This window comes from Carettochelys insculpta, chromosome 4, assembly GCF_033958435.1.
Source record: "Carettochelys insculpta isolate YL-2023 chromosome 4, ASM3395843v1, whole genome shotgun sequence".
NCBI classification, from domain to species: Eukaryota; Metazoa; Chordata; order Testudines; family Carettochelyidae; genus Carettochelys; species Carettochelys insculpta.
In genome coordinates, this window is record NC_134140.1 from 90,295,329 (window position 1) to 90,318,813 (window position 23,485).

At 47.6% G+C, this 23,485-nt stretch overlaps 1 protein-coding gene across 1 annotated transcript; it reads right to left on the reverse strand.

Annotated features, from left to right (window-relative positions):
- Nucleotides 1–5,907: 5,907 nt before the first annotated feature.
- Nucleotides 5,908–18,871, reverse strand: RAB33B (RAB33B, member RAS oncogene family). The gene is made up of 2 exons (XM_074993287.1): nucleotides 18,460–18,871; nucleotides 5,908–9,396 (listed from the first exon to the last, which is right to left on the reverse strand). Exons 1-2 carry the CDS (start codon nucleotides 18,694–18,696, stop codon nucleotides 8,953–8,955), a joined length of 681 nt encoding a protein of 226 aa, XP_074849388.1. The 5' UTR covers nucleotides 18,697–18,871; the 3' UTR covers nucleotides 5,908–8,952.
- Between the last annotated feature and the right edge of the window lie 4,614 nt (nucleotides 18,872–23,485).

The window sequence follows — 23,485 nt, forward strand, 5'->3', positions numbered from 1 at the left end:
TAAGCCTGGCTCTTTCCTCCTGCCAATCCTGGCAGGCATTAACGGTGTGGGCTAACGGAGCCCACAGGTACAGCCCTACAAACCTGCAGATAGTTGCTTTATATTCACAGCTATCTGTGGACATGTTTGGGGCTTGGAGGCAAAAACAAATTTTGTATCCATGCAGAATGCTACCAACAGGAGAGCTTTAATCCCCCATTAGCTGGCTAGCAGTTCTTGTTTAGCATTAAACTGACCTAGTAGATATGTTCTACTATTAAGGTGGACCTGCCTGAATTGCTTCCAAGCCTCCGCCTCCCTCATCAAGCCTTGTACATGTAGGTTGCTCACCATGGCTAAACAGCTTAACCAGTGTACCGTGTCATCCGGTTGAGAACAGAGGACAAGCTCAGATTGAGAACCAGTGCTATCTTGTTCGAGCCAACGTAATAAGTTATAAATCTGACTTCAGGTGGAGGATAACCTGAGAAATAAAGGGAATGGAAGTCAGGCACAAGTCCAGTTGAGATAGAATGCATCAGTTAGAGCGTGGCTTGAGTCCTCCTCAGGAACAAAACTAACAAACCTTCTTGTCATTCATTGCAAACAGGTTGGTTGATGAGATGTTTCCTTGCCTGAACAGAGATCTGATCATATTGCTATATTGCAACCACTTGTAGATATTGAAGAATATTGTATGATCAGCCAGTTGGTTTTGAGAGCCCATTAAATGGGCTGCTGTGCAGTTGTCATCCTCCTTATTACAGAACAGAAGTGCTGCTTGACAAAGCTGGTGAGAGCAGGCACCTCCTTGCTTGGTCACTGCAGTGATGGGAGTGAGCATGTGAACCACTGATCACAAAAGGCACAATATACATTGTAAATGGCTCACGATATCATGAAAAGCTGCTTCCTGCTCTGACCACAAACCCTGAACCATTAATGTCCTGATGTGGGCTTCCCAACCTACTGAGGCATTGATGACAACAGTCTTGATCAGCACAGAAGGGACAAAGGAAACACTGACAGGCTCAGTCAAAAACTGGCAACGCTGGTGATATACCACCCATGACTTGAAGGCAGCAAAGACACAAGTTCTCATGCTGAACCGTGTAAATTTATCCAGCCACAGAACGCAGTAACTTCAGAAATAAAAGGACCATGCCCAAAGAAGATAGTGGAGGGCCAGAAAAAGGGATTGAATTGACTGAAACTGCTCAGGGGTGAGAAAAATGGCTTGAAATTGTCTCTGTCTGGCATGTTCCTAAATAACTGGCTTTTTTCTGAGTTACACTGCATGTGTTAATTTTGGAAAAAAAAGCTGACACCTTGTTTCAAGAGATGCAGTGTAAACTAGGTGTGATGGGCTATGTCCCATGGATCGGTGGCTCACTAACCAATGACTGCCTTCTGAGAGAGACTGCCAACACCATTGTATTAGAGGGATGAGGATGGGCCAAATGGGCAACTCTTGCACGGGTAGTTCTGGAACACAAACAAGGAAGCTCCTGTACTACTTGAGAAATTTAGCATTTGGAAACGGGTATTTGGAAGCTTGAGAGCAGCAAATCAGTCATTGTGATAGTATTAATCATGCAGCATGTCATATACTTGAGATTCATGTTGACCCTATGATTATGGGACTGGGGATCAGAAAGTATCTGGAATAGAGGCAGAACCTCCTCCCTAGGCCCCAGACCACACAATCGGCACCTGCTGCAGCAGCAATGACTGTCAACAGATTCCTAGAAAAGGACAGGATAAAGGAGTGAAATGGAGAGAGTCTGCATAATATAATCTAATCCCTCAGCAATTCGGACCTATAAGGCCAGTGTTGCTGCTTCCCAAGCGTGATAGAAGCAAGACTGTCTGTCCTGAAACTGAGAAGATAGAATTGAGAGGTCACAACTGGAACACTGATCTAGCTATGCCAGTCAAGTAGTCTGCCTGCCTGAAGCTGGAGGAGGATGGGATGATAGGCTAAAACTGACCCAGAGACTCTTCTTTTTTGTCATTTATGATCTTTTCTGACACAGTCTAGCTGCGTGCAAGATAGGATGACTGCAGAAGTATCACTAAGGCCTGGTCTACACTAGCAGATTAAAAGTTGGTTTTTAAGCGACTTAGTCAGGTTTTTTTTTTTAAATGGTCCTGTCTTCACTACAAATATCATTAGGTTGATTTTAAGGGGAATGTAAGGTGGAGGTTTGTGCCCTACCCTTTTCAGGAGGAGTCATGCCAAATTTGCCTTTACAAGCTGCCTTAAGGCTAATGAAGATGCAGCATTATTCAGTTGTTTTATTGGCCTCCAGAAGGATCCCACAATATCCCCAATGCATCCATGCTGGCCATTGCTTTCACAGCCCAGAAATTTTGAATTGATTTTGGTTTTGGTCAGCATAGCTAGCAGATCTCAGCAGCACATCTGGCCATGAACTTATGGCCCAGAGTCACAAAAGAGCCCCACACGGCGCAACCACGATCTCATTGCTGTATGAGGAGATGAAGCTGTCTTGCAGCAACTCCAAACCAGGAAAAGAAAAGTGGAGTTCTATAGAAAAATTTCACAGGAGATGCTGCAGAAAGGTTACACCAGGAGCACTTGGAAATGCCAGCTGCAACATCCAGGAGAGCATCAAAGGGCAAAGCTTTTGATTGTCGCCAAGGGGTAGTCTGGATCATGTCCCCAAAGCTGCCATTCTTCTGAGCAGCTTGATGGTATTCTGGGAGTGACCCAACCATGGTCCTCGGAGAGCAGCAGGAGGAGGAGGAGGAGGCGCCACTGGTCGATGAAGAACAGGAAGATGAGCAGACCGGTCAGCAGGCGACTGCTGAAGCTGCTCACTGATGAAGTAGCCAGGACCTTTTCATCCCTTTGGCGGCAGTTCCCTCATCCCAGGCTGTTCTGGAGGCAAGCAATGCTGGAGAGGGCACATCTGCCATGAGCAAATTAGCTGGAGAAGATGTAGTTTCTTTTCTGCAATGAGTAATTCAATCTCAACCTCAAAAGTGGCCTTGTAAAACAAAAGATGATGTGATAGTGGACCAGACACCCACTCATTGTATGGCCCTTTGCATTATTTCAATTATTTTAAAAAAAAAATCTAATAGTTAACCCTGAATGTTTTCAGCAGGCAGCATAAGTAGAAGTGTGACCACTGTAGTCCTAGCCCAGCCAGCAGGGCGGCTATGCAAGCTGTGCTGTAAGAAAAAAGACCACGATGGACCTCGCTCTTGGACAACAGTAAAAAGACAGGGGAAGAGCAGTTTCAAGGCACTCTTGACAGAAAACAGACACAGCACTGGCAGCAAACCATGCTGCAACAGAGGATCACGGATTCCAAAAAAATCAGGAGGCGCTCCTGTCACCAGGAACAGCGAGCCATCCTGCAGTCCCTAGGGGACCAGCATAGCTGACCCCCCCCCCCCCCCAACCGCACACCATGAACAATTTACAGCCCTCCTCACCATGTTCCCTGGCCTCTCCTTGGTAGGGGCCCAAAATACAAGGTGGAAAGGCAAGGACAACCTTGACCTTCACGTGCAGGGATGCTCCGCACAGCAGCATGCTTACATTCCCCCATCTGTCTGCAAGATTCCCTTGCTTTCCCACTCCTTAACCTTCTGACGTGAAATAGCGTCCTGTGATGATACACATCAGTAAAAGTCGCTTATTGGTTGGGGGGGCGGGGGGACGGACCAAGAGCCGTGATGTTGGAGGTGGTTTCATAAAAGGCAAGCACACTTCATTGGGTTGGGGTGGGGGGCACATAACTTAGCAGCAGCAGATTTATGTAGCTCTCTGCTCATTCATGAAGCTTTTTTTTTTCAAAGCATACCTGATTTGCAGTGCATCTATCTGTGCTTTCCTGATGGCCCTTAGCTGCAGCTGTTCTTAAATACAGGCTAGGACATTTGTCTCTGCCTGGCAGTAAACATTCCCCCTTTGCCTCACAAAGGTTAGGAAGCACACAGCAAACCCCCACCACAAGAGGAATGGTGGCTTCATAGAGGGCTTTTAAATGGCCTAAGGTACATGCTATCACCTTTCTGCGCTTGCTCAGCCTGTAGCTGAAATGTTCCTTCCTGCAGTCCAGGTTGCCTCTCTGAGCTTCATGAGCCGAAGGAGCAAAGTGTAAGCAAGGTCACCCGCTATCACTATGGGCGTCTCCAACAGTCATTTTTTTGGACTGGGAAGAAAGTCCCATTCTGGAGCTTTTTGACCAGACCAGAATTGCTAAAGATATTTTTTTCCCAACCACCACCTACAACACCATGGAGAAGTACCCCTTGCAGTTTATGTACTCTTGATGCCAGGTACCCCAGTACCAGGCTGGGGCTGTACCTGCCATCTATTTCACCGTAACAGGAAACCCCATAGCAGCAAAATTGTCCACTATGTCCTGCACATTTCCCAATGTCACTGTCTTTTGCAGCAGACAAGCCATGATTGCCTTGACTAAACCTAGATCACAAGAGTGCGCATGGTACACCACCCACTCTGAATTGATTTTTCTACTGACTGGTAGCTGTCTGGCACTGCAAACTTCCACAGCGCAATTGCTACATGCTTCTGAACTGTCAGGGTAGGTCTCATTTTGGCGTTGCAGGGCCGAGGTCAGGAGACAGCAAGTGAGAAAGTTCCATGAAAGTGGGCTTATGCATGCAGAAGTTTTGCAGCCACTGCTCTCAGCCCATACCTGCAAAACGATGCAGTCCTACCAGTGTGAGCTGGTTTCACTGCTCCAGAACCAGAACTCCACTATGTACAGTGCATCCAGTAGAGGCAGCAGCTCTGCATTTCACATCTCCAATGCTTCATTGGCCACCAAATCAGGGTCATCCTTCTCCCAGTTGTTTTAGCTGCTAAGCTACTGCAGTACACTTTTTAACACTCTAAGCTCTGCCAGATCCATGCTAGCCGTGTGCCAAGAGCAGCTTGTGGAAAGGTGGTATGCAAATGCCTTTGGGCGTTTCTGGCGAAGGGAGTGAGGGGGGGTAATGCACTCCGACAGACACCCACAACTATTTGTGATGCATATTTTTTTCCCCAGAACACATTGGCACAAACCCAGAATGCAACTGGACTGCAGGCTAAGTACCCCACAGTGCCTTTTTTGTAAAACAAATGGCACCAATAATAAGCCAGCTCCTCCCCCCCACCCTGACCAATCCCATAGCTGGGGCTGCCAAGGTGCCAGTACTCACTACTGGTACAATAAAGGCCTTCTCTGAAGGAGTCTATTAACACATCTGAAAATTGACATGGCATCCCTATTTACAAACCTCTATTTAAATAGGAATGCTCACTGGTCAGCAACTGGCCAGGGATGAAGATGTTAGGGCTGGGACAAAGGGTGGGGGGGTGCAAGAGGCAGTTAAATTTTTCTCCTTCTCAACCCTAACTTCCATGCTGTCTGAGCAACCCAAGTGCTGCTTTGAGGAGAGAAAGCTTGGAAGAGTCCCCTCTCCTCCCAGTAGCCCCAGAGCACTCTTTCACCCCAACTCAATGGATAACCTGTGGAGCCAGCCAGAGCCCTCACACCCCTGCCCTCCAACCTTCTGCTCCAGTCCTGATGCCTCTCATTCCTGACCTCACTCCAGAGTCTGTATCCCCAGCTGAAGCTACTTGCACAGCCAACCTGTCCCAATCCTAAGGCCCTCCTCTTTGGCCCTGCCCCAAGCCTTCACACTCTTGCCCTCAAACCCTCTACCCCAAGCCTTAGCCCCCTCCCCCTCAGAAGCCCTTCACCCTAGCCCCACCCTATGGATTTTGTTATGTGCACCAATATGAAGGTAATGTCCACACTGGTGCACATAAAATGTGTTCTGCTCAAGGTTGGGGAAAATTAGAGGAAACCATCGTTAGCATCTTACTTTATCACATCCCCCATGCAACACAAATGAAAACCATGGATATCATTTATGGCAAAACCAGTTTATTAGGTTGCTGGGATTGTGCCATCCTAGGGTAGGATGAAAATACATAAAACTACTGAATGTTTTTATGACATCCTGTGGGTGGAACATTACTACAGCAAGCCAGGAAACATACGGCTCCTCAATTAAAGATTATACTGTCTCTATAGTGTAAGAATATCAAGACATGCTTGGTGCTGAAAAGACTAGCTAAACATTATTACAAAGCTAAACATTATTTCTTGTTATGATTCAGGGCCTTTATTTACAAATTGTAAATAACTTGCTTCCGTGTTATGCTAGATTCCAGCTGCTTAGTTCTGAAAGTTGAGCATTTATGAAGTGCCTGCATGTGCCTTACTCTCAGTCCTCAGAGTATTTGGAATATTAAAAATTACAGAAGTTTGTTGAAATACTTTAACACTATACAAACACTCCAGATCAATTCTTCGAAAGAGGATTGCATAAGTAAAAAAAAAAAAAAAAAAAAATCCTCTAGGAGGACTGTAAACCATATTTGTAATCAATCCCTTCTTAAAAAAGTCACTTAGGTCCCTAGTGTTAAAAAGTTGATTTCAGAAAGCACATAAATCAGATGCTACTTAAGGTATGAAACAGATAAAACAGAGTTCCTCTTTCCAAGTGTTACACAAATAAAACTGTCACAGTTGTGGCTTCACAAAAAGTTTGTTTAAACATTAAAAACATCTTAAAAATCCTTATTCCCATCGTGATTAGGCCAATAGGTTAGACTGATCTTTCTAAACCTACAATAAAGCCAGTGGATGTTTTCCTTCACCAATATGGAGTGCAACAGAATAATTTAATCTCTCATTACTTTTCATAGTTAGGTTTATACAATTATCTTGCTTTTATTTAATTACAGTTATTTAATTACAATAACATGACTACCAGGAAAATGGTTGACAAAGCTCTAAAATGAATTCCATGTTTTCTTTCCAATCAGCATCCTACCATACACATACTGTAAGCAGAGTTCCTTATTTTTAAGTTTTTTTCATTGACCAGGTAATAAAAGAAAGCTACTGATAAATCACTGAATGATTAAATGTTAGATGCTGAATTAAGTTATGGCTTCCATTCCCTTTTGATATAACCACACAGTTACAGGCCTTCAAATATACAAAAATCTGAAATGAAATGGTTGCAATACTTTTTTACCAAGCCAAGTGAGAGGAAGAAGAGGATTTTAAAAAGCCAACTCCCCTTACTTTATCTTACATCTGCAAAAAAAAAAAAAAAAAGAGGCTCTATGGGACTTCCCAAGCAGGGTTTAACCTGAAGATCTATTAAGGAAAATCTGTTTGGATGTGTACAAAAATGAAATGGCAGTTTTCTCCTTACTTAGTCTGTATGATTTGGAATTTAAATATCTTTTTAAAGAATTCTCAGTTTCTCTGTTCTTTAAAGAGAATTTATCATTCCACTGCTATGTAACTGGGCATGAATTGAACTTTATCATGGAAGTCTGTTGCCAAGTTCAGTTACAGAGAACATCTGCCTTCACATTCTTCTGTCAGAGACCAATTTACTACTATTAGTAAAACAGCAGCCTTTATGTTTCCAAAAGCTAAAGGCACAGATTTGTAGGTGGCCACTAGACATCAGAACTAGTACCTTTTCCAAAACACTTCAGTCCCTGAAACACATTAGATGTTTCCAAACAGTATAGGTATTTAAATGATCCAAGTGAAGAAATTTTATATTTAGGTTGGAATTTGTCATGTTAGTTATGGCTGTTGATATTAGCTTGCCATCAGACATGTACAATATAATAAAATTATGCTATTTTTAGCAGGGAATATGCTGCAGAGAATGATGTTTGAACTCTACAACTATTCATATGCTGCATGGAGAATTTGTTCACTGAAATCACAGAAGCACCAAAGAGTTCATGTAACATTAACACAGTCTCCAACACCAATTTCCCTTCTCTTATTTCTCTCTCCTCCCTATTCTGCAGCATATGACTGCAAGAAAGCCTAAGATCAATATTAGAAACACTGATCCTCTCTCATATCCCATCCCTGTGCACTAACCAAACTATCTTGTATAAAGTAACACACGTGGGATACAAATTAGAGAATTTAGTGAGTTTTAGGCTTTACGTAACTTTCTGTGGACAAGGTGAATCAGTGGCTTCTCCCCCCTTTGTCATGTATGAATACCTAGGATTTCAGGTGGAATGGCAAACTACTCAGATCAACATTGTTCCCCCACATTGTAGGCTGAGCTTCATTCATGGCTCTCTTTTCACAGCACATACCAACATCAATAGCTTGAGATGCAGTGAAAACAGTTAAGGCTTTGTCTTCTCTTGTGAGTTTATAATGCAGCTGTGGAAATGCTTTAACAGCGCAGTATGGACACAGCACCAGTGGGGGGGGGGGGGGGGGGGAGAGCGCGAGTGCTCTCCCAGCGTTCTAGGTAAACCACCTCCACAAGGGGAGTAGCTCCCAGCGTTGGGAGTGTATTTTCACAAGCACTTTCCAGTGCTGTAACTTGCTGCGCTCTGGGGGAGGGGTGTGTGTGTCTTGTTATATGAGTTCACACCCCTGAGCAAGACAATGCGGTGAAGTAGCAGTTGTAAACAGGCCCTAAGTCTTCTGTGTCATTATTCAAAATGCCCACAACACCTATATTTCACAACACTCATCCTCTGCTAGCCAGAGATGGGAATCCTTTGGTTACTCCAAAACTCTAGTCTAATGGAGGAGGACCAATGAAATGCTAACCAAAAAATAAATAAATTGGGTTATTCACAATATCAAAAATAATGGAAATGCTCTCAAGCAACAAGTTAGTTAACTAGCTCCATTAAACCTTCATTAGAAAGTCTTTTTGTCTAAATAGATATAGTGATACTTCAGTAATTGAGAAAGTACAAAGTGCAGAGATACGAGTGGGGCACATCTATACATGAAACACATATTAAAGTGCCAAAGAGATCATACATAATTGCTTCTAGAACCTGGAACACTGCCAAGATCATAGGTAGAGTATTTGCAAACAAAAAGAGACGATAACTGTGATCTAACACCAGCAGGTCATGACAGGTTTTGGCTCAGGCTTTAAAAATATCTTATTGTCATGTGGGGGTTGATTAAGCATTAGTGGTTTGTGGCTCTTCAACTTATGAGCCAATGTCATAAATATGGCTTCCACATGGTCACTGTCATTGGGATTTTTAGCAGAGGTTTCAAACAATGGCATACTGTGAGTATCAGCAAACTTCTGGGCCAAGTCTGTAGGCACCTGAACAGCATTTCTCAGGTCACACTTATTTCCAACAAGAATCCGTGGTATATCACTGGCAAGCAAGTGCTGTTTGCATTCTTCTATCCATGATGGTAGACTATGAAAACTGGCAATGTTGGTCATATCATACACAAACACAACAGCATGTACATTCCTATAATAGTGCTGCACCATGCTCTTTCTGAAGCGCTCCTGCCCTGCTGTATCCCACAGCTGGATCTGAAAGGGAAAAAAGGAACAGAGAAAACAAAAGCAAAACTGGTTTCAATTCATGTTGGACAATGACATAAATCATTCTGAACTATGAAGTCCACATAGATCTCTTCTGAATGAGTGGTACTGTAAAGCTTAGTTCTTGAAGAAAAAAGTCTACGGCTCCTCACTGTAGTTTTTTAAAGTTACAAAATTATGGTAAAATACTGCTTTCAGAGCCACCCGCTCATAATTAAATATATGAAAAATAGTATTGGGTTTAGCTTGATCATCACTATAGATTTCTGAGAGTGTTTACTAGCATAGGTTTTTGTGAAAATCTTACAGAAAGGAATACTGAAATCTGTAACAACAAAAAGCCTTTATCTGAAAAAGTAACCAATATTCATCACTCAGCACATTTTTTATTTTACTGAAAAGGGTTTATTCTGCACTGAGAATATTGAGTTAGAGGAAAGAGCCTTGCATCAGACATTCTCCCATTATCTACAACCTTCAATTTTAGAAGTATGGTCTTCAGGAGATTGGGGGGGATTCAAAGTTCAACATTTATAAAGCCAAATTACCCACAGGGCTTGTCTACACTACCAACCTCCTTCGAAGGAGGGATGGTAATTAGGGTGTTGGGAATTTACTAATGCAGTGCTGCAGTGCATACGCAGCACTTCGTTAAGCAAATTCCCCCCCCATGGCAACTTCGAAGTTTTAAACTCTGAAGTACTGGCTTGTGTCTAGCCGTGGTGCACCTGCCAGTACTTTGAAGTGCCTTTACTCCTCAAAATTTTCCCTTTACTTCTCAAGAAGGCCTAAAAGCATCCAAGTAATTAGCAGTAAGGCTGTCAATCCACATTAGTACCTGCAATTAACAGAAGGACAGTATTAACATGTTAATTAATGTAAGTTAACCCGTTAATTGACAGCCACAAAATTAACGTGTGGTCAGATTCCTCATTTCCCACAGCCACATGCTTGAAATGAAAAGCAACGCCAGCAATTTCCGCCCTGAGGGCCCCTGCTTCTGAGGAGACACAAGCTCCCCTCAAGTCAGCATCTGGGCTGCACCCAAGACCCAGGCACCCACTCTTCGCACCCATCCAGGGGCCCTCCTGGCACAGCTGAGGTGCACCCAGTGCTCCAGTGAGTACAGACCCCATGTGCCTGGGTGTATGAAGTGCAGCAGCTGCCCACCACAGCCAGCCCTTCCCTTTGCTGGGTATTTCCTTCCCCAGCACCTGCCTGAGCCCAGTCGAGCGCCCCCCTGCTACTGCAGGCAGCTCACGTGGGCAGGTGGCTTTGGCCATCTCCCTGAGTGTCTCAGCAGCTCTGACAGCTGATCAGCCAGAAAGTCCCACACCTGCCTCGCTCCAAGACTCCTGGCCAGCCACCGAGGCACTCACCTAGCATGCAGGGAGATGCAGCCTAAGGACACAAATGTGGCCATGGAGTGCCAGATTGTGCATCTAGCAGTGCCTCTCTGGGGCTCAGGCTGCAGTGCTGGGAGAAGCAACTGGGCCACACACTGCTGCTGCTTCCCACAGTTCAGCAGCTGGCCAGAGACCCCCATGCTGCCCATTTGTCCTTCTCTTCATTATAGGTGCCATGGATAATTCCTGCAGCTCCCCTGAGAGGACAAGGTTAGCAGCAGGTGCTGCCCTGCCCTAGCACCTAAGATAGCTGGGGACTTGGCGTGTCTCCAAAGGATCAAGAACTGTGTGCTGGGAGGAAGATCGCCTACTTCTCTCCCACCCATTCTTTCCTCTCCATGGGAGGGCAGAATTTAAGGATCCCTCCCACCACCCGACCATCCCACCCCACCCGACCATCTGAGGAGAGGCGATTGCTATGGACCCTGTTTGAAAGCATGCGCTCACAAAAATGTGCCCCTAGAGCCTTCTTCCATGAGAGATCACACCAGGGTTTCACTGAAAAACAACTAGCCAGAGCCTCCTCCCTGGGACCTTATCTCAAAGCTTGAGAGTCCTTCCCTCCCTGAGACACCATAGTCTCTCTCTCCCTGGTAGGAATCCTGACTTTGGATTCTGTCCACCAAAACAAACTGATTTCTCTCTTGCCTCCCATTAAAGCAGAGTTGGTTCCTTCCTCAAGAACTTAGCACATCTGTGATGATTACTTCCCCACCCACTCCTGTTCCTCCTCTCCCACAATCCAAAAGACACTCAATCCTGATCAGGAATTTGAACCCGCTGGGTCCTTAAACCCCCACTACCAACTTCTGCTACCCACTGGAGTGACTGGGCAGGATATTTGTATGGAAAAGCCAATGCTCCAGCAAGTAACAGGCTCTCCTCTCTCCCCATTATTATTGTTTAACAAGGCTGTTAATTGTGCAATTAATTTTTTTAATTGCTTAGCAGACCTAATTGGTATCAATATAAGAAGGTATCAAACACCAGCTGCCCATGTATTTTTTTTAATTTAAGTTCTGGGGAGATAAAAAATCCCAGGGGAAAGAACTTTGCCTGCATTACTACAGTAAACTCTCTTTTATACCCAGCAGCTTGGGACCAGGAGGTTGCCAGATATTCGAATATTCTGAATAATAGACAGGTACACCTAGCAATGCAAAACACTAAAGAAAAACATTAGGTATGAAGAAACAAACAAAATGTATGCAGAGTACTTTATTTCCCAACAGTAGTATTGTACACTGTAAACATACTGTATTTGCATTTACTTTCACTGTACTGTACTTACAGAAAATGTAGCAAATTTACTTATGGTTAAAATGCTGGTTACCTGAGAGTTCCAGATGACAGAATGTCAGTTAAGACAGAGTTTTCTGTACCAGTGACAGCATTTCCAGAGCAGCAAAAGAGGTAGGTGCTCTGTTCATGAGTGGCTAGCAAAGGCCCAATCATCCAGCTACCTGGAGGAGAGGGAGACCACCACCACAAAAGAAGGTGAGAGCAGTGTGACTATCTTAACGTAGTTAGAAAAAATACTTGTCCCTGAAGACCATTACCTTCTTTGTTAAAAACCAACACTGAACACGTGTAAAATATTCACAGTAGCTCACACCACTCCGGTCTTTTGGCATTAGATACACCTGTCATTTTCTGACACAGGATGTTTGCAGAGCTCTCACTACTCTTTAGTTGTATGTATCAAATACCAAATTTGAGGCCAGAGCTACACTAGGAGATCAAATACGATTTAAGGGTCTAAGGTCAATTTTATAAACCATCCATCTACACCACAGTCGAGTAGGTCAAGTTTAAGGGATCTAAGGGAATTTAGCATTACAAAAGTCTACCTAGGAGTAACTCCTAAAAGTCAAATTTACAATGTCGATCTACGCAAGTGCAGACAGCAGCATTACTAAAAATGATTTTATATTAGCTTCCAAAACTGTCCCACAATGCTCCCCAATGTGTCTTTTCTAGTCATCACTTCACCTCCACTGCTCTCCAGGAGAGCAGGAAGTAGGTGACAGGAAGCTGTTGGCATCCGCCCGGAAATTTCTATTCAATTTCCTTTCGTCTCTGGCTAGCACAGTGAGCAGACTTCAGGATCACATCTCTGCAGCACACCTAGTAGCCACGAGTTCCCAAGGATTGCAAAAGTGCCCCAGCATAAAGCCATCAGGAGATCTTGGACCTCATCTCTGTGTGGGGGTAAGAAGCTATCATCTTTCAGTTCAAAGCCACCAAAAGAAATGCTGATATTTATGCAAAGATATCGCAAGGGATGATTCTGAAAGGATATAACAACAACATCCAGCAGAGTCACATTAACATCAAGGAGAGAAGGCAAAACTACCAGAAGTGCAAAGCAGCAAACGGTCGGTCTGGGAGATCTCCCCAGAAATGCTGATATGATGAACTTCATGGTATTCTGGGGCCAGATGCCATCACTTCCCCCAGAAGGAGCACCGACTTCTCATTAAAGAGTATTCTTCAGCAGGACCATGAAGTGAGATCTGATTTGCTGAGCAAGGAAGAGGTGGACGACAGCAGGGTACAGGCAAGCGCAGATGCAGACCCTGCAAGCCAGAAGCTGTTCCCCATATCTCAGGAGGTGGCTTCGGAGGCAAACTGAGATGCTGGACAGGGCACTTCTGGTGAGTACACTTTTTTCTTACTGATAATGGTACGTTGCAACGTGTGTGTGTCCGTGTCCGTCCTTCCTTCCTTAGGACGGCTTGTCAATATTTCTGGGGACGGAGCAGCACTGATCCTGTTTGGACAAAAAGCTGAAGGCCTTTGGTGCTTTTGGATTCTTCTCATGAGATTTTTGAGGAGACCTGATTTGTTCCTGCTTCCAGGGTAAGACACCTTACTGCTCCAAACCACCAGTTAGTACTCTGGAAGCACGGTCCCACAGAGTATTCTTGCAAATTTTCCAGCATTGTACCTGGACAGAATGAGCAATCTTCCCTTTTTCTTATTCTGAGGAGGCTGATGTCTTGCTTGACAACCTAGAACGCATAGGAAGTTTGGAGAGTCAGTAATCCTTTTTTGCCTGTGACCCACCCAGTACAGAGCAAACCTCATGCAGCCTTACTGGCTTTTTTTTAAAAAAAAATCAGGGTGCAGCTTTAAAATCCAGGTGGTACTTTAAGAAGCTCATGCTGCAGCAAATCCCCTCCCTACTGGGCCAGTAGCCAATGCGACCCTCTCCTAGTTCATGTGCACGTCTGCAGTGAGTTTTAATGATTTTTTTAACTCCTTGGAGCAGCCGCTTTGAAATCCAGGTGGTGCTTTGAGAAGTACATGCTGCAGCAAAGCCCTCACACCCTGGGGCCAACAGCTGAGGAGACACAGGAAAATTTTTCCCTTGAACCGAAGCTAGCTTACCATGGTGTTGCAGATAAAAGTCAGCTGCAGAAGAGCTTAAATCGTCTGCTTGGAAGCATGCATTCTTCAGTCTTAAGAGTCGGCACAGTGACCTTGCAGTTGCAATACGTTCTTCCACAGGGACAGCCATTCATTGCGTTAGTACGCTCAGCGATTGGAGTAAAGATCAAAATATTGCTATTGACAACAACACTAACACTTCTGTTTTTCCTTTTTAAAGGAACTGACCTTGCAACCAGAGGCAGAGGCCCCAGTCTCTCCCCAAATGATGTTGCCTCAAATGGAGCAGGAGAAAGAAGCCATAAATTACAGAAAATTACTTTGAAGTGGCAGCAGTGGAAAAATTTGAGCTCAGAGAATGGAGGAAAAGCGTGATGGACAATCAAGCACAAACGAATGCTTCAGTCCTGTCCATAATGAAAAGGCAGGCTGAGTGAATTGATGCAATGCTTGAAAAATCCAAACTGAACTCTCCACCACGTCCAACGTATGCCCCATTACATGCCAATGTAGTCTTACACATTTCCCTCAGCTGGCTGGGGCTCTGGATTCCCCTGGCCACTCCAGGCACCACCATTCCATGCTACCCTTACCCCACTCATTCCCTGCTCTGGACAGGGCCTTATATCCCCCAGCCACTCCAGGTACCACAATTACATGCTACCTTTACCTCATTCATTCTCCTCCCCTAAAGGGGGCCCTGTATCCCCTGGCCACTCCAGGTAGGGTGACCTTCCACCCCGTTTTTACGGGGACAGTCCCTTATGCAACTGTTTCGCAGGCATCCCTACTTTATGAAGAAAATGGGCAAATCGCCCCATTTTTGCGGGCTCCAGTTTCTTAGTGACTTGTCGTCCCAGCGCTGCAGCCCCCTCTGACCCAGAGGTCCGTCATGGGACAGCTGCCCTGTTCCCTGATGCCCTGCGGCAGCTCTTGCTGCCGGGGAGCTGCTCCCCGGGGCAGCTCCCCCACTCCCTGGCACTCCACGGCAGTAGCCCCCACTGCAGGCAAGCTCTGCCACGGGGCGACTGCCTCGTTCCCTGGTGTCCCATACCTGGGGAGGGCAGCTCCTGCTGCCAGGGATCCCCTCCATGAGGCAAACACCTTGTTCCCCAGCATCCCCGCCTTGGGGAGGCAGCACCTTCTAGCAGCTAGGTGGAAGCTCCTTTGCAAGGCAGCTGCCATATTCACTGTCCCCCACAGTGGAGAGGCTGCAAAGCCCCTATTCTCCACACCCCCCATCAGAAGGCTGTAGAGCTCCCATCCTCTGCGCCTCTCATCGGGAGGCTGTGGAGCCGTCCCCCGCCCCCCATCCCCAGTTCCTCACTATGGGGCAGCAGCCCTCATAACTGAGAAGCCTGACATGGGACAGCTGCCCCACCCCCATCCCCAGAAGCCAGTGTGCCGTATTTGCCGTAAGGTAATGTGGTCACCCTAACTCCATGTCCCCCGTTTCAGGCATCCCTCAACCCAATCAGTCCCCTCACCCGCTCAGGGCTTCGCATCCCCTCTACACTCTATTCCACTCCTTCCATACCTCCTCCCTCTGCACGTTCCACCCCCCTCCTCTCGTCGAGGACCCAGAACGGTGGTAGCGGAAGGTCACGGAGATCCCTGCACTCTATCCCCATGGAATCACCCAGCAGCAGAAGGCCAACATTCTACCTGACCATCCTTCTGTCTTCCCTATGCCCATCACTCTGCCATTAGGACCCCTGAAATAAACACTGTAGTTTGGAAAGAAAGTTGCATTTATTGGTTAACATACTTTGGGGTTCAGTGTGGTGGTGAGGGCTGTCACACACTTGGAGGGAATTTCATAAAGGACAAGGAAACAGCATGGGTGTGTGTGAGGGGGGAATGCTAGTTACCGCACCTCATGCTCATTCGCAAACTTGGTTTTGAAAGCATCCCTAATTTTCTCTGCCTCCTTCTGTTTTCCTGTTTGCCCTTGTGTGCAGTTGCTGATAATTTCTGGCCAGGATCTCCGCCAAAGCCCCCCACGCAGGCATGAAACTCTGCCCCCTCAACCCGCAAGCGTTATGAAGAATACAGCAGGCCCCAATGACAAGGGTAGTGTTTTTGTCACTGAGGTCTAAGGAGCCTATATCTGGTTTTTAAACAGCCAAAAGCACATTCTACCACCATTCTGCACCTGCTCAGCCTGTAGTCAAAGAGCTCCTTACTGGAGTCCAGGGCACTTGTGTAGGGCTTCATGAGCCAAGGGAACAAGGGGCAAACAGGGTCATCAAGAATCACTATGGGCATTTCCATTCCCTCAATGTTAGTTTTCAGGTCTGGGAAGAAAGTTCCACTCTGGAGACTTGAAAACAGACCCGAATTCCGAAATATGCTTGTATCGTGCACCTTTCCTGACCACCCCACGCTGATGTCAGTGAAATGGCCTTTGCGATCCACCAATGCCTGCAACACCACAGAAAAGTACCCGTTGATGTTAATGTACTCTGATGCCTGGTGCCAGGTTCAGGATGTGTATTCCATCTATGGCACTACCACAGTTAGGGAGCCCCATGGCAGCAAATCCATCCACGATGTCCTGCACATTCTCCAGAGTCACTGTCTTTTGTATGAGAAGCTTATTGATCACTTTGGCTATCTGGATGACAGCAGTCCTCACTGTAGATCTGCCTCCCCCAAACTGATTTCCCACTGGCCAGTAGGTGACTGTCATTTGCAGACTTCCACACAGCAATTGCCACCTGCTTCTCAACTGTCTCAGTCTGTTTTTGCTGTGCTTCAGGGTGGTAGACAGCACTCCAAAAAATTCCATGGAAGTGGCCCTACGCATGAGGAAGTTTTGCAGCCACTCCTGATCGCCCCATGACTGAAAAATGCTGCAATCCCACCAGTCTGAGCTAGTTTTGTGGCTCCAGAACCTGGATTCCACACTGTACAGTGACTAGTGCTCACAACTCTGCAGCGCTGTCCTCCAGATCTCCATGTCTGTTGCTGGAGGCACTGACAACCAGCCAATAGTGCACGAGCATTATGTTCACAATATACTGTATTGTAGCGTGGGAAGTCATCACAAAATACCGCACCAAACTTCAAAACATCTCAGGATCTGTTGTTGTTTGTAATGGCAGGTGGCAGCCAATGTAAAAGCAGCATGAAAATTCCCTTGTCTGTTCATTTTCAGCAGGAAGTGAGGAAAATGCATTCTGGCATAACGACATCAGACACCAAGAACCACTTGCAGTGACTCCACCACCCAACACTGGCACAAAACCCCAAAATACAGTGGGTCCACAAAAACTGTGGGACAGGTGCCCACAATGCACTGCTGCCGCAGTTGGACTTAGGCAACCTGGTGAGGACACATCAAAATGACTTTGTGAGCTGTTTTGGACATTCAACTTCAACTTTATAAAATTCAACGCTAAAAAGTCAATTTTAATAAATTCAACTTTATTACTAAATGTAGATATATGCATAAAGACTGGGCACTAAAGTGTCCAAGTAAGCAATGTCTTGCCTTCTCCCCTTCCCTCCTGCAGGTCTCCTCAGTTCACATTACAAAATAAGCTGCTATTTTGGGAACCCCTTCAGACCACCGCGGGAACACCTAACAGCCTTAGGCCCAAGTGCACATTTCTGGACAGTGGCACACACTCACATGCTATGGATGTTTGCACTTGGCTGGGAAGTTTGGTGGTGCTACACAGAAATAGGGCATCACTTGCACCTGCAAGCCAAGTCAAAGTGAACACTGACATCGCCCTCGGCAGAGGAGATTGGAAATCCAGAAACCTGCAAAAGGACCGGTTTTGGCCTTTCTGACACCAGACCGAGGCCAAGCTAAGGGACTCAGTTTGGCTGCACTAGTGCAGGTTTCTAATACTGAACGAATTGGGCACCACTGTCAAGCAGGTGTGGCCCAAGCGCAGCGATCGCACTTCTAGAACATGGCCCCTGAAGCTTTGCTCTACACATGTGGCCTGGAGGGACTAGAGCCAACAGCTGGAGGGAGGCGGCGTGACAGCCCCACAGGAACGAGTCCCCAACCTGCCGGGCGTCTCCTCTGCACCGCCGTACGAGCTCTCCGCGATGGCAGTGCCCAGCGCCGGGGCCCGCGCCTCGGCAGCTCAGCCCCAGCGAGCACACGCGCCAATCCCCACGGGCGCCGCGCTCTCCCGCGGCGTGAGAACCAGCCCGGCGGCCGGACAATCCGGCCCCGAAGCGCGCCCGGCAGGAGCGAGGGGCCGCGCCGGGACGAGTCAGGCGGCCTTACCTTGAGCCGCTCCCCGTCAATGGTGATGGCGCGCTCGCGGAAGTCCACGCCGATGGTGGCCTCCGTGCGCTCCGGGAAGCGGCCGGCGCAAAAGCGGTAGGTCAGGCACGTTTTGCCCACGTTAGAGTCCCCGATCACAATGATCTTGAAGATGCGGGAGCGCGCGGGGGGCAGCGCCCCGGCGCCCGCGTCGGAATAGCTCAGCTCCAGCGAGGACTCCAGCTCTGTCGCCGCCATCCTGCTGCCGAGAGCCCGGATGGAAGGAGTCGGGGGACGGAGCCCCGGGCCGAGCGTGCCCCGCCACCCTGCCCCTGGCTTCTCGCTAGCGCGCGCTCATTACCACTTAGCCCTCTGGCCGCACAAGGGCGGGGCCGGGTGCAACAACAGCGCCTACGTGTGCCACGTCTGGAGACTTGCGCCGACCACGCCCGCCCCCGCCCCAGCAGTGTACGCCTCTGATTGGCGGAAATTCCCCGGCTTCACGCGAAAGTCTCCTTTCATCCCCCTCCCGTTATTTCTCAGATATCGCGAGAAGAGGGGGAAATAGACGGGCGCTACTGGCGCCTTCGTCAAGACCGTGTATTGTAGGGGAGGCGCTCCGGGGCTCCGAGCTAGCGCGTAAGGCGTCAGTCGTGGCCCCGCCTACACCTACGATTTCTCCCCATTCGCCCCCGCTGACGCCACTTCAAGATGACCCGCCCCCGAGGTCAGGCTAGCCTTGGTGCAGCACCGTGACCCTTGTTACAGAACAAATTAAAACCCACTAAATCTATTGCTGAGGGTGCATGTTAATGAGGCAGTTTGGAAAATGCTAATGAGACAATAACATGAATATGCAGCACCTCATTAACATAACAGCACCCGCACACGATTCAAAAGTGCCACTTTCGGCACACATCCTACCTGTGTAGCCGGGGACATTTCAAAAGGACCCTCCTCGACTTTGAAGGCCCAAATATCCCACATGAAGATGGACTACACCCTGTCAGGAACAGTGTCTCTGACGACACCATAGCACAACTGGAGGTGGAGCTTTGTGAGCTTATCCTTACCCACAATTATTTCAGATTTGGGGACAATTTATACCTTCAAACCAGTGGCACAACTAAGGGCACAGATATGGCCCCACAGTATGCCAACATTTTTATTGCTGACCTGGAGCAATGTTTCCTCAGCATTTCTACCTGAGCACTACATTGATTACATCATCATCTGCACCCATGGGAAGGAGGCTCCTGAATTCCATAGTGATTTCATTAGTTTCCACCCCACCATCAACCTCAGCCTGGACCGGTCCTCAGAAGAGATCCACTTCTTGGACACAACAGTCAAAATAAGTGATGGCCACATAAACACCACACTATACCAGAAATCCACAGACTACTATGCTTACTATATGCCTCCAGCTTCTATCCAGGGCACACTACATGATCCATTGTCTACAGGCAAGCACTAAAGTACAAACACATTAGCTCCAATCTCACAGACAGAGATAAAACACATACAAGCTCTTTACCAAGCTTCCTAGAACTACAATACCCACCTGAGAAAGTGAGGAAACAGACTGACAGAGCCAGGCATGTGCCCAAAAGCCACCTGCTACAAGATAGACCCAACAGGGAAAACTGGAGAATACCACTTGTTGTAATACAACATGCCAGCTAAAACCTCTCCAGCGCATAATTAGTGATCTACAACCGATCTTGGACAACAATCCCTCACTCTCACAGACCTTGGGGGGCAGGCCAGTCCTCACCTACAGGCAGCCTGCCAGTTTGAAACAAATTTGCACCAGCAACTTGTTGAAGCAAAAGACATCTTTGTTTAGGTGGCTAACATTCAGCTTTATTGAATTCAGTAAGGCAACAGATGAGCCAAACTGGACACCAGTAAAACCAGGTCCAGCAAAGCTGCTTGATTCAGCTAAATCTAGTATTTTATACCCGTACACAAACAAGTCCAATGTCAGAGGCAATTAGTTAGAGAAACATAAATCATTTTCAGAGAGAAAACTCTTATCAGCAAGGAGGAACAGGTATGAGGGAGTAAGAGCACCAACTCCAAGCAGTACATTAACGCATTCTGCTTAGATCATCCTCCCTGCCATTCCCAAATAGGTCAGGAAAAGTCCAACCTCCTGTGTACATTCAGAAATAAGAAACATGAAATGGCTTCTATTATACAAAATGGCTTCCACAAACTGTAGACCACAACACAGTAACTCTAAACCTGGAACCAATCCCTGCAATAAACCTCAGTGCCAACTCTGCCCACATAGCTACACTAGCAACAATATCACAAGAGCTAATCACATAAACCACACCATCAGGGGCTCATTCACCTGCACATCTACTAATATAATATATGCCATCATGTGCCAGCAATGCCCCTCTGCCATATACAATGGCCAAACCAGACAGTCTTTACATAAAGGAATAAATGGACATAAATCAGATATCAGGAAGGATAAAATACAAAAACCTGTAGGAGAACACTTCAATTTCCCTGGACACTCAGTAGCAGATTTAAAAGTAGCCATCCTGCAACAAAACAAAACACCCTTCTAAAACAGACTGCAAAGAGAAAGTGCAGAGCTACAATTCATTTGCAAATTTGACACCATCACCCAAGGATTGAACAGAGACTGGGAGTGGCTAGCTAATTACAAAAGCAGTTGCTCTGCTCTCAGTGTTCACACCTCCACATCAGCTGCTAGGAGTGGGCCACATCCTCCCTGACTGAACTGACTTCATTAACTCTGGCCTTCCACTTAATTGTTAACTCCCTTCTTTTCATGTGTCTGTATATTTACCTCTGCCTCTGGAATTTCTGTTTCTTGAATCTGACAAAATGGGTCTTTGCCCACCAAAGCTAATGCTCCAATAAATCTGTCAGTCTATAGAGTGCCACAGGTCTTCTTGTTGTTTATGCCATCTTCTTCCATCCCAAGTCTCTCTAGTTTAGCTGGGGAACGGCAGGGAGGAAGTTGACTCAATCATCATCATGTATATTATTTATACTGGGTCCGTCTGTCTGTCTGACAGGGCAAGGCTCTGCTATGTCTACCTCTCAACCCCGCCCCCCCCCCCCCCCCCGCCGTATTATGCCAGCCTCACTCCCTTCCCAAGCCAGCATGAGGCCCTGCCCAGGCCCCCTATTGACTCCCACCCACAGTTGCAGCAGGGCACAGCTCAGGGCCCTGCTAGAATTCCCCTGTACAGTGTGCTAGATGCTCTCCCACATGTGCAGGGCCCAGCCCACCACCCAACAGATGCCCCTGTGCACAATGCCAGCCCCCGTTTGCTGGTGCCAGTACTCCAGGCCTCAACAGCACCCCAGGTGCCCACTGTCAGTACTGCAAGAGTTGCAGGCCTCAACACCACACTGTCATGTGCCAGCTGCAGTATCTGCAGCAGCTACTGGGGTTGCTGTGGAGGTGTGCACCAGTTGCAGTACTGGAAGCAGCCATGAGGGGGCACCAGTTTGGCATGTGCCAGCTGCAGTACTGGCAGCTGCCACTGGAAGCACTGTTGAGGCATGAACTGGCTACAGTACACGTAGGGGCCACTGGAGAGTGCCACTGAGGAGTGTGCCACCTGCTGTACTGGCAGCCACCACCAGAGGGTGACATTGAGGCATGTGAGAGCTGCAGTACCCACAGCAGCCACCAGGGATGCTGATGAGGCATTCACTGACTGCAGTAGCAACAGCAGCTCTCAGGGGTTGTAGTTCAGGCAGCATCCACTGTGCGGCACCGTTGAGGCATATGCTGACTGCAGTACTGACAGTGGCCACTGGGGGCACTAATGAGGTGTGCTCTAGCTGCAGTACCAACAGCAGCCATCAGGGGTGTGCCATTGAGGCATGAGTTGATTGCTGTACCAACAGCTACCACCAGAGGGCGCTGTTGAGGCGTGCATCAGCTGCAGTAACAGCTGCAGCCACAGGGGAGCATTGTTGATGCATGCAACACTTGCAATGTGGGCAGCGGGCACCGGGGGTGCCATTGAGGGGCGAGCCAGCTGCAGTACTGTTAATTGCCACCTGGGGCAGGGCGGCGCTGTTCAGGTGTGCACCTGCTTCACTTTCCACCACAACCACAGAGAGCACCGTTGTGGCATGCACGAGCTGCAGTACCTGTGGCTGCTGGTGGTGCTGTTGCTACATGGGTTAGATGCAGTACCCACAGTGACCACACAGAGGTGCTGTTGAGTCAGTCACCACCTCCAATGCCCACAGCAGCATCCAGCGGGTGCCCCCGAGGTGTGCACCGACCGAAGTACTAGCAGCAAACACTAAGGGGCGTGGCTGAGGCGTGCGTCAGCCGCAGGACCAGCTGGCAATCAAGACGTTTTAAATTTCTTTTTGACTCGGGATCAGGAACACGAACTGATCATGTCAGTTTCCCGTATATTTGCGACGGGATACTTGTTTCTTAATTGCACCAGGTACAATTCCTCAAGCCCCAGGCGGAATGAAGTGAAAAAATAGTGATAGGAATTTATTTTTTCTAACATTTTCATGCTAGTAATAGTGAAGAATTACTAATAATTCCAGCAAAATTTTAACTCTACCAAGCGACCTTCCGGGGCTAACCACAAGCGATAACAACATTTTAGCCTCAGCGGTGATGAGTGTCAGATCTACGCTTGCGGGAACGCACCTGGGCGGGAACAGCCATTTGCTACTATTGTCTTCGCGCTCCCCTGGCACTTGCAACGGACTTTTTATGGGGCTCAGATTCCCCGCCCCGCTGCTCCACACGCACGATAAGTCTCCCTCACAAACCGTGGTAAAACGCCGCCCGGAGAGGGAGCGGCACCGCGCTGCACAACCAGCCACCTATCCCGGTGAGCTGGGTCTCGGGAATAGCGGCTCCTTTGGGAGCGGTCTAGAGCGCCTCGTGGGGAACGCCCTGGGGCGAGCCATCAAGCCCGGCAATCAGGTCCGGTCCAGTCATTCCGGCGAGAACCAAGCGGGGTCCCCAGCTGGCCAAGCGCAGCGGTGCCGACGGCCGTGCACCGCG